Here is an 11,498-nt window from a genome sequence, read left to right on the forward strand (position 1 = left end):
TCCAGTCCCTTCATAGAGAGGTTTCACAATCTGCTTATAACCTGGAATGTGCATGCTACAGAAACCCACAACACCTGCAACGGCTTGTGTTTCCTTTTTGTTAGGAGGTGGCGACATAGCTGTTCTTTTGTTAATCACATCCATTGGGGTCTGGCGACGAGCATCTTGCCACTTGAGTCCCAAGAACTGGATGTCTCCTGCAGGTCCCTTGACCTTACCTCTTTTCATGGCAAAACCCACTTTCAGAAGGGTCTTGGTTATTTTCTGACCTTTCTTGAAACCTTCTTCTGCTGCATTACCCCACACAATCATATCATCAATGTATTGCATGTGTCCTGGAGCCCCAGCCTTCTCCAGTGCAGTCTGGACCAGCCCATGGCAAATAGCAGGGCTGTCTTTCCACCCCTGGGGCAGTCCATACTGGATGCCTCTGCAGGCGAAAGCAAACTGTGGCCTGCACCCTGCTGCTGAAGGAAGAGAGAAAAATGCATTAGCAGGGTCAATTGGAGCATACCATTTGGCTGCCTTTGACTCCAGTTGATGTTGCACTTCTAGCAGGTCTGGCACAGCAGCAGTCAGTGGTGGTGTGGCTTCCTTTGGGCCATGGTAATCTACTGTTAATCTCCCGTCTCCATCAGACTTCCACACTGGCCATATTGGGCTGTTAAAGGGTGAGCGAGTCTTGCTGAGCACTCCTTGGGTCTCCATCTGACGAACCAGGTTCTGGATGGGAATCAGGGAGTCTCGGTCGGTGCAGTACTGTCGTCAATGATCTGTGGCAGTAGCAACTGGCACCTGCTGTTCTTTAACCTTCAGCAGTCCCACCACAGACGGGTCAGCGGAAAGGCCAGGTAAGGCAGACAGCTGTGTATTGTCCTCAGTCTCTCCAGCTGCTGTACCAAAAGCCCACCAATACCCTTTCAGGTCTTTGAAATACCCTCTCTTGAGGCAGCCTATGCCAAGGATGCACGGAGCAACAGGGCCAGTCACAACGGGATGCGGCTCCCCTTTATTCCCTGTTAGGCTCACTTCAGCCTCCAGTGCAGTCAGTTCTCGAGACCCGCCTGTCCCACCAGAAATAGTGACAGATTTTGCCCCTTTATGATTCGAAGGCAACAGGGTACACTGCGCACTGCACTATTAGCAGAGGAGTTCCTATGCGGACCAGAGAACCGCTTACCAAGGAGTGGAGCAGCCACCCTCCTGGAAGAATTCTCTCTTTGCTCTGCTTTGCCTTGCAACTCAAGCTTTCGTGCTCGTGGTACCGGGGTAGATTTTCTACCCCATTTACTCCTGTGCTCTCCATAGTCGCAGCGGCAAAGCCACAGGAAATCCCAGAGCGGGTCCTGTTTCTCTTGAATGGGTTTCGTGGGAGGGTGTTATTTCTGAATGGCCGAGAGTGGGACGGTTCAGAGGAAGAGTGGGATTCTTTCTCCAGCCTGGACAGTTGAAAAAACAGTTTGTAATTTTTCTTAGCTGTTACCTCGTTTTGCTTGGCTGTTGTCTTGGTCGTTTCCTCGATTTTCTCAGTCATTTTTTCCACACCTGCAACAGGAAGGGGACAAGAGGGACTGCCTTCATATTGTCGTACCCTGCTAGCCACTTCATTTACATTTGGTGCATAAGGAAAGAAGGTAGAAAAACTGGCAGGGTCCTCCTCAGCCAGGGGCCATAGACGCAGCCCCAAGCCATTGATGCAGCCCCAAGCCATTGATGCAGACCCAAGCCATTGATGCCTCGCCTTTTCCACAGAGCGTGGGAGCTGGGAGGGAACACCCCATTGGTCAGTTTGGGTCACCTGACCTGCCCAGGCCTTCCCGCAGCTGCCAGCCCTGCCCAGGGGAAACACGCCAGTCACTGCCCCTGCTGGCCCCAGCAGGCAGTGTGGGCAAGAGGCTCTCCCTGAGCAGAGAGCTGGCTCTGCTGCGCCCCAGCCCGGGGCTGGTGGTTGCTTGCGTGCAGTCGTGAGGCACAGCTCCCTGTTGGAGTGGCCTCCCCAGCCCATCTGCCGGCTCCCCGGGCACTTGAGGGTGCAGCCCAGCAGGGCCCGGCAGGGACTTGGGCATCTGCACTTTGCTGAAGTGTTGCCTGAGCTCCTCCTCTGCCCGCTGAGCCCAGCAGATCCTCTCACCCCAGGGGAAGCTCTTCTCTGCTCGGGCCTTTTCCCTGGGTGTGTGGGGCCTGGCATGTCTGGAGGCTGGTCTGGCTGGGACCCTCATGGCCCAGGGGGACTGGCAGAACCTAGAGCAGCCTCAAGCGCTGGCACAGGCGAGTGAAGACCAGGAGGGTTGTAAAAGGGTGCCAAACACGTCCTGACCCGTGAGCGTCTCATGAGCTTAACGATGAGAATTCTTCCCAGCAGCTCGTGCGGGGCTCTGTTTTGCAGCTGTGCTGAAAAGAGCCCGGAGGGCCCCAGGATGCGCTAGTTCTTGCAGTGCTTGCGCGGCACCGAGGGCTGTTCTGCTCCTCAGACTGCAAGCCAGCGAGTGTGCTGGGGGTGCCCAAGAGGCTGGGAGGGGACAGAGTGGGGACATCTGAGGCCAACCGCCCAAAGGCATATCCCACAGCCTACCACAGCGTGCTCAGCAATGAAACTGGGTGGGGGTGGGGGGCGAAGGTTGGCGGGGTCTGCCCTTGCTCGGGGCCTGGCTGGGCATCGCTGGCTTGCTGGTCGGCAATGGCTTTCTTTTGCATCCCTTGTTTTCCTTGGGCTTTCTTTTCCGCTCTCCTTGTTTCTAAGCCACCACTTTTCTCCCTTTCCCCCTTCCGATGCTCCCCCTGCACCCCACTGCGCAGGAGCGAGGGAGCGGCTGTGTGGTGCTGAGCTGCTGGCCAGGCTTCAGCCACACCAGCCTGTGAGCAAAATTGTGCCCTCCCGAAGGGGAGAGGGCTCCCCCTTCCTCCTCCATCACGCCGCGGGCATCCCCTCTATCCCACTGGCATGCACCAGAGCCTCAGCATTTGGCCCACGTTCCTCCTCGTCAAACCTGCAAATGGCCACTCAAAGGATTTTGCTGTGTCTAACGAGAAAAGATCACCTTTAACACTGGAGTGACATTTCCCTGCGCTTCCTTGCTTCAGCTGCTTAGAAGGGCATCCTCCATCCCACTTGTGTCTGGACAGCAGAAATTTGGTTGCCAAAAATGTTTGCTCAGAAAAGGAGCTGCTGCCTGCAGAGAAATCAATGTGACCGATGGAAAAGAGGAGACGTCTGCACCCTCAAAGAGGAGGTTGGCCCTGCGGCCCCCTGCCTTCGCCAGCGGCCATTTCCCTCTCCTGCTCTTCTGCACCAAAAGGGATCCGACTCCGGGCACCCAGCAGCGACTTGGTTTACTGAAAGTTTAAAGCAATAAATGAGCTTTGGATGTATCTGAATATGAACATCTCTGACTCCTTTCTGAAAGGAGACCTGCTGCCAATTGTGACACGTTTGTAAATGAGAAAAGAACTGGTGTGCGAAAGCAATCCACCTTCCCCATGTACCAGCGTTCTTAATATATGTAGTATTAGTGACACTTCAGAGTTTCAAATGGGAAAGCAACCCTTGCAGCTCCAAGGCAAGGGATGAACGTGCAATTTTTCATTTCTTGATCATTTACCAGATTGCCGCCCTTGCTGATTTTCTACTGCAACATTTCTTTTCAAATCATTGTACGCGCCACTGTTCCTGGTTACATCAAAAGAAACCTGCACCATTTTAACACATATGCTGGCCTGTCTCGTCCGAAAAGAAGTTGAATTTTACCCTGTTGGGGAAAATTGGAAACACGAGGATTGGAACCCCTCCCAAACTCCACCAAGGGCACCCAATGCCCTCCAAAGCCTCCCTTGAACCATCTAATGGCCCCCAAGAGCCTCCTAAGTCCCACCCACAGGACCCAAAAAACCCTCAATATCCCCCCAGGGAACCCCAAATACCCATGGGAACCCCACCAAGTTGCATAGACCTGTACATGTCTTCATATGTGGTCCTATCTGCTAGAATTGTGTCTTTTCTAGAGACTGCCAGTGGAGTTGCATTTTTTCTTGTTGTATGGGGTTGAAAATGCGTATACTACATGGGCAGACGATTAGGATTCTGTTGCAGTTCATGTATTTATAACAAAACTTCCAATCCTGCTGTATTCGTGGTATTTTTACTGGCATTAGTGGAAGGAGGCGGTTGGTATTTTCAGGGTCCATTCAGCTTTCTGGCTGGCTTTGCAAAACTGACATAAGCATGTGCACTGAGGAGATGTGGGCCTTGAACCTGGTAGCGTTGCTGCCTCAAACCGCTAGCTCTTGAGAGAGCTTCTGTTAAACACAAGTGTTTTTCAGGTACCAAGCTTCCAAGGCGAGGCTGGCAAGCATTTTTCTTTTCTAGCTACGGTAGATGCTCATGGCAATAATGCCTTACAGTGAGCAATATACGCTGCTACTTGTTTTGAAAGCTTGCTTTCTCTGTCTATTTTCCTGTTTCCCAAATGCCTCTTTCCCCCTCTTTGCTTTCTTTTAAAAGCTTGGAGTCTTTTAGAGACGGTGCCTAGAGCTGTGTACATCTTTTATTTCCTCTCCTGTGTGGAAGTCCACAGAGCCCAGGGACCCTACGGCTCTGCCCCACGGCAACATGGACCGTGGGGACCCAGACCTCGGCCCCACAGAGGGGCTGTGGAGGGGCTCACGGCCGGTCCCGGTCCCCCCCACGTCTGTGATGTCATTATGGGGCACGTTCCAGATCCACCGGACAGGCAGGGGTTCTACTATGATGTTGGAGGGAGGGCAAGGACCAAGTGCTGTGAGCACCCCAGAGAGAAGCATCTCCCACTGCCCCAGGCTTCGAGGTGGGCGATAGCTTGGCTTGCACCGCATACTCCTCCTCACCCAGGGAGAGGAAGATGAGTGCAGTGGCTTGCCCCGCCTTCCATGGGCTTTGCCCAGAAGGGAAGCTGGGCGATGGGATCATCAGCGTGGACGGCATTGAATTCATTGCTTACAAGATGATCCTCTCCAGCTGCAGTCCGTACTTCAGGTGAGTGCTTGAAGGAGGAGGGGATGGGGCCAAACAGTATTTCCTGCTCTGTGCCACACTGTGCCTTCGTGTATCTCCAGCGCTTCCCTCGGCCCTCAAACTTTCCTCCAGCAGTTCCCCCTAGTCCTGGTACCTCCTCGGACACCAACATTCATCCACAAGCTGGGATCGAACAGCAGCGCTGGAAGTGGTGTCTGGCGAAGCCCCAGATACGGTGCAGGGCTGGGAGCGTGGCCAGCCTGGCTGGCCTGGTTTGCCTTCCCCACACACCGTTACTCTCTGGTGTTCTTGTTGAAGCAAGGTGCCCACTTGCCCTGTGGCTCCTTATTAAAACAACCGGCTAGTAAAAGATTCCTTCATAAAACTCCCCGGCCTCCCAGCATGGCTACTGCTAGTGCCCAAATTGGTGGCCGGGGAAGGAGGCACAGGGGATAATGGGGTCAGGGTGTCACACAGCAAGGCCGCTTTCTTCCCCAGCGCTGCTTTGTTTTTTTCAGGGCTTTGTTCTCCAGCAACTGGAGCAATGCCGAGAGGAAGGTCTATAAGATCCCCGGCACTTCCTCTGAAATGATGAGGCTCCTTATGGAATATGCCTACACCGGGACAGTGAGGGTCACGGATGACAACGTTGAAAGTTTGCTCATCGCAGCAGACCAGTTCAATGTCCTGGACATCGTCAGACTGTGCTGCGAGTTCTTAAAATCCCAGCTGTGCTTGGAAAATTGTGTCGGCATCTGGAGATTCACAGGCTACTACTACTGTCCTGACCTGCGAGAAGCAGCCCATGAGTTCATCCTGCATCACTTTGAGGAGGTGAGCAGGGTGTCCACAGAGTTTGTGGCGCTCTCCTTCAATGACCTGGAACGCCTGCTGGAGAAGGATGAGCTCCCTGTGAAAGAAGAGGCCGTGTTCGAGGCCGTTCTGAAATGGGTTGCTCATGACCTGCAGAACAGGAGGCAGCACGTTGTAGTCTTGCTGGGCAAGGAAGGGTGGAAGTGTGGACAGAAGGGATTTTTTTTCTCTAAATAAACTCAGCGTTACTGACAGTTAAGACTTTGCTTAAAAATTTTGAACTCATACGTGCGCAGTGGTATGAATTTGTAGTCCATGTTCCCTGTACTTACACGTCCCTCATGCAAATCTGCAAGTGCCATTTCTATCAGTTTCACAGGAACTAGATTTTCATCAGTGTCCCAGAAGGTCTTATTGACCAGCTCTTTGAAGAGCTGGAAGTTTGCTTTCCTGAAATTCAGGGTCCTGACTTTACTCTTCCCCACATGCCCAGACCCCTCGGGACTGTGCACTCCGCCAGCGCCTGACCACCGCAGCCCAGGCTGCCTCCAATCTTGATGTCACCCATTAGCTCATTTGCGTTGGTGCCCTTCAGGTCCAGTATGGCCGCTCCTCTGGTGGGGCTGTCTATCACCTGGCTCAAGAAGTTATCTTCAAGGCACTCGGTTCTGGCAGTCTCCTGGATTGCCTACAGCTTGCTGTACTACTATTCCAGCAGCTGTGGGGGTGGCGGAAGTCCCCCAGCAGGATGAGAAGCTGTGAGCGCGATGCCTGCTGATGTAGCTGGAGGAAGAAGGCTTCGCCAATAGGCTCCCCTTGATCGGGCGGCCTGGAGCAGACACCAACCCCAAGGCTCCCTCTGTTGCCTGGCTCTCTAATTCTTACCCATAAGCTTTCAACCTGCTCTTGGCTATTCTTTAGAGACAGCTGTTCACACTCTACCTGTTTCTTGACCTAGAGGGTAGCTCCTCTGTCCCCGCTTCCTCCCCTGTTGCTGGCCATGGATAGTCACACTCCAGTCATGGGATTCGTCCCACCAGGTTTCAGGAATGGCAACTAGGTGTCAGCTTTCCAGCAGCGCGGCAGCTTCCAGCTCCTCCCGTTTGTTGCCCATGCTGCATGCATTGGTGTCGAGGCACTTTATAGCTGGTCTGTCAGCCATCTCACCTTCTTAGAGGAACACACCTTGATTCCTTTGAGCTATTTACTGGTGTTCCCCTCTTTTCTCCTCCCCTCTTGACTCCTCCCCTTTTGGCTCCCCCCCATTACCTCAGGAGCCATTCCCTCATCTCCGTAAGACTTCAAGCGTCCTCCAGTGTTCCCAGCACGTGTCAGACCAACAGGCTGAGTGCCCTTGCTAGCACCCCAACCCTCTACCTTGGTGTGTTGTCCCACCACTTGTCACGGCCAAGCCTGATATTGTCCCCCTGCCCTTTCAAGCCTAGTTTAAGTCAATGAGCTCTGCTCACTTGTGAGCGAAGACCCTCTTCCCCCTTTCAGAAAGGTGAATCCCATCTGACGCCAGCAAGCCTTGTGCTGTGCAGGCCGCCCCATTCTCGGAAACCCCAAAATTGTATGGGTGACATCAGCCACAGAGCCACGTATTAATAGACTGTGTCCATCTATTTCTTCCTATGTTGCTGCCCACAACGGGAAGGAGAGAGGAGAAAATACCCTGTGGTTCAGATTTCCTTACCAACTGTCCCGAGGCCCCGAAGTCTCTTTTGGTGGTCCTTGGACTATGCGTTGCGGCACCTGGGAAGGTAGGCTGGGCAAGGAGGGGGTTCTCCATCCACCCTGGGCATGGACTTGCCTCCATTTGCTCCTTTCCTTGAAGCTACTGTCAAAGCCCGGCAGGGGGAGGTTGCAGGATCCCCTTGATCTTGTTTTTTTTCTGGTGGCTGTTCCTGTTTCTGTCTCAGGGAGGGCAGAGCATGATTCCACCAGTCTATCTCTTTCTTGGACTCCCTGATGCTCCTTAACCTTTCTACTACCTCCCGTAGCCCTGTCACCTCGCTGAGCAGATCGTCCCCCTGGTCACACCTCACACTGCTGTTCTCACTGCTGCCCTCCGTTACTAGCGAAATTCTCTGGCAAGCCCTGCAGCCCAAGACCTGCATGATTTCACTGGAGCTCTGTCTGGGTTGCCACATCCATTCCGGCGAGTGCAGAGGACGTGGCTTTCTGCCAGGTGGATACGGTAGCTGTGCTCCTTCTGAGATTGTGATGACCACCAATGGAGCTCACCTTTTGAGCTGGTAGAGTGAGGATGCCCTGCCACGCAGACTGTGCCACACTCTGTTTGCAGCACTCCTGGTCACTTCTAGTCCCCAGGCTGTTTTTTATAGGTGTGGGGTAGCCGCTGTGGCTCTGTCAATGCCCACACCTTGTCAGCGTCTTCCACCAGAGCTGCTGGCTCTTGGTGGGTCTCTCCACCGCCCTGGCTTTTCCCTGCCTCGGGAAACCCCCCTGTGCATCAAGCTCTGCCACTCTGCTGCAGATCGGGCCAGCGCACCTCGGCGACTGACATTTAGCATTTTAGATTGGAGGAATATAATTTATCACAAGCAGATATGACGCTTCCTTACGTGAACTGCGTTCAGGACCTTCAGTGAAAGGTCATCCCTCCCTTTGGGACTTCATGCCCAAGAAGACTCAGTGCAGACGTACCGTGTGCTGAAGAGCATCCTGCAGGGAGGTGACAGCCGTTTGCAGACCAACGCTGAGACCCGCCTGACAGCAAAGGCACCTGGTGGCTGCAGAACAGCCCAGGTGAGCTGGTTCTCTTGGAGGCCACCACAGCAGCCTTCCTCTGCCCCTGGTTTTGGTGAGATGTGGAGCAGTGCAGAGATGTTTCTCAGGCATCCAGGCCTGAGGGGGGTTTCCCAGTGCCCCTGTGAGAGATCTTGCTCCCAGGAAGCACCTCCCCATAATGCCGAGGCCGTATCCACCCCCCTGGAGCTGGGTACAGCTGCCCTGAGGGGTCTCACAGGGAGGACAGGGTCATCTGACACAGAAATAATGAGCTGAAGCCCGGTGGCCATGGCTGGCCGGTTCGAAGTCTCCGAGGGCCTCAACCTTTCTCCCCGGGAGTGTTTAACCCAGGTTTTACTGTTATGTACAGGATCCGGGTGTGTTGGCCCTGGCTTCCTGGGGTTATGTTATTTTTATGTTATCCTGTGTTCTGCATGGTCTTTTTTTGTGGAGCGTCCTCTTTTTCAGCTTGTTTACCATTTTAAGGTTTAGATGGGGGTCTTTGTTTTGTGTACAATGTTTTATCTGTTTGGGGTTTTTTTGCTGTTTTGGTGGATTGTATTGTGTTTTCTATCTTGAAACCATCATTTCTGGTCCAATATGTCTCCTGCAGGTGGGGCAGTGCCACTTCTGGTGCAGTCCGACTCGTTTCTGACTTCTGGCCCATAAGTAATGACTGCCAGAGGACTATGCGTACTTCTAAATTTCCATGGACTTCCAAATTCAGGGTCATTTCTCCTGCCTTGAGGAAGAGCCATGGGAAGACGCCAGCCACATGGAAGGACCAGGCTTTTTGGGTTTTGCTTTTGAGTTAGAAACCTGCAAAGAGGCTGCTGTCGTTAAGTTTAGTGACATTTTGTAACGCATACTTCAAGCAGGTGCTCTTAGAAGCACAGGAGAAGGCCATCCCCATGTCCCGAAAGACGAGCCGACGGGGAAGCAGGCCAGCCTGGCTAAATAGAGAGCTCTGGCTGGACCTCAGGAAAAAAAGGAAGGCTTACATTCTCTGGAAAAGGGGCTTAGCAACTTATGAGGATTATCAAGATATAACAAAGCTATGCAGGGGGAAGATTAGAAGGGCCAAAGCTCAATCAGAACTCAGCTTGGCCACTGCAGTTAAAGACAACAAGAAGAGATTTTTCCAGTATATCAACACAAAAAGGAAGACTAGGGAAAATATAGGTCCACTGATGAATGAGACGGGTGCCCTAGTGGTGGAAGACACAGAGAAGGCAGAGTTACTGAATGCCTTCTTTTCTTCGGTCTTCACTGATAAAGCCGTCCCTCACGAATCCCATACCCTGGAGGCAAGGGGGAAGGTCGGGAGAGAGGAAGATTTTCCCTTAGTTGAGGAGGACCGGGTCAGAGACCACTTGGCCAAGCTGGACATTCATAAATCCATGGGCCCTGACGGGATGCACCCGCGAGTGCTGAGAGAGCTGGCAGATGTTATCGCTAGACCGCTCTCCATTGTCTTTGCAAGGTCATGGGGAACAGGAGAGGTGCCTGAGGACTGGAGGAAGGCTGATATCACTCCAATCTTCAAAAAAGGCAAGAAGGAGGACCCAGGGAACTACAGGCCGGTTAGTCTCACCTCTGTCCCTGGGAAGGTAATGGAGCGACTCATTCTGGATGTCGTCTCCAAACATGTAGAGGAACAGGAAGTTATTGGAAGTGGTCAGCATGGATTTACCAAGGGCAAATCATGCCTGACCAATCTGATAGCTTTCTATGATGTTATAACGGGTTGGCTGGATGAGGGGAGAGCCGTAGATGTCATCTACCTTGACCTTAGCAAGGCTTTTGACACTGTCTCCCATAACATCCTCATTAGGAAGCTGAGGAAGTATGGGCTAGACGAGGTGACAGTGAGGTGGATCGAGAGCTGGCTGAGTGATAGAACTCAGAGGGTTGTGATCAGCGGCACAGAGTCCAGTTGGAGGCCTGTAACCAGTGGTGTCCCTCAGGGGTCAATACTTGGACCAATTTTGTTCAATATACTCATTAATGACCTAGATGAGGGGACAGAGTGTATCCTCAGCAAGTTTGCTGATGATACCAAGCTGGGAGGGGTGGCCGACACTCCAGAGGGCCGCGCTGCCATCCAGCGTGACCTGGACAGGCTGGAGAGCTGGGCAGAGAAGAACCTAATGAGGTTCAACCAAAGCAAGTGTAGGGTCCTGCACCTGGGAAGGAAGAATGCCAAACACCAGTATAGGCTAGGGGCAGACAGGCTGGGAAGCAGCTCTGAGGAGAAGGACCTGGGGATCCTGGTAGACAGCAAATTATCCATGAGCCAGCAGTGTGCCCTTGTCGCCAAGAAGGCCAATGGCATCCTGGGCTGCATAGGGAAGACTGTGGCCAGTAGGTCGAGGGAGGTCATTCTCCCCCTCTACTCTGCACTGGTGAGGCCACAACTGGAGTACTGTGTCCAGTTTTGGGCTCCCCAGTTCAAGAGGGACAGGGAACTACTGGAGCGAGTCCAGCGAAGGGCAACCAAGATGATTATGGGACTGGAGCACCTCCCTTATGAGGAAAGGCTGAAAGAGCTGGGACTCTTTAGCCTGGAGAAGAGAAGGTTGAGGGGGGACCTGATTAATGTTTACAAGTATCTAAAGGGTGGGTTTAAGGAGGACGGAGCCAGGCTCTTTTCAATGGTTCCCAGTGACAGGACAAGGGGCAATGGGCACAAGCTAGAACATAGGAAGTTCCGTTCAAATACACGGAAAAACTTCTTTACAGTGAGGGTGACAGAGCACTGGAACAGGCTGCCCAGGGAGGTTGTGGAGTCCCCTTCTCTGGAGATTTTCAAGACCCGCCTAGATGCAGCCCTGAGGGATGTGCTTTAGGCAATCCTGCTCTAGCAGGGGAGTTGGACTAGATGATCTCTAGAGGTCCCTTCCAACTCTGAAGATTCCGTGATTCCGTGAATCCGCAACTGGGT

The 11,498-nt window shown here is 53.0% G+C and overlaps 1 protein-coding gene across 1 annotated transcript; it reads left to right on the top strand.

Annotated features, from left to right (window-relative positions):
- The first annotated feature begins 768 nt into the window (after positions 1-768).
- On the top strand, positions 769-6,037 carry LOC128908642 (kelch-like protein 10). The gene is made up of 3 exons (XM_054199291.1): positions 769-851; positions 4,865-5,008; positions 5,506-6,037. Exons 1-3 carry the CDS (start codon positions 769-771, stop codon positions 6,035-6,037), a joined length of 759 nt encoding a protein of 252 aa, XP_054055266.1.
- Positions 6,038-11,498: the final 5,461 nt, after the last annotated feature.

This window comes from Rissa tridactyla, chromosome 4, assembly GCF_028500815.1.
Source record: "Rissa tridactyla isolate bRisTri1 chromosome 4, bRisTri1.patW.cur.20221130, whole genome shotgun sequence".
Classification (NCBI taxonomy): Eukaryota; Metazoa; Chordata; class Aves; order Charadriiformes; family Laridae; genus Rissa; species Rissa tridactyla.

Bases quoted from the DNA above. Each gene is read 5' to 3' on its own strand.
- LOC128908642 (XM_054199291.1), top strand. From the start codon at position 769: ATGATCTGTGGCAGTAGCAACTGGCACCTGCTGTTCTTTAACCTTCAG. The intron at 852-4,864 runs GTAAGGCAGACA...CTCCTCACCCAG, and splicing joins CGGGTCAGCGGAAAGGCCAG to GGAGAGGAAGATGAGTGCAG. The intron at 5,009-5,505 runs GTGAGTGCTTGA...TGTTTTTTTCAG, and splicing joins AGCTGCAGTCCGTACTTCAG to GGCTTTGTTCTCCAGCAACT.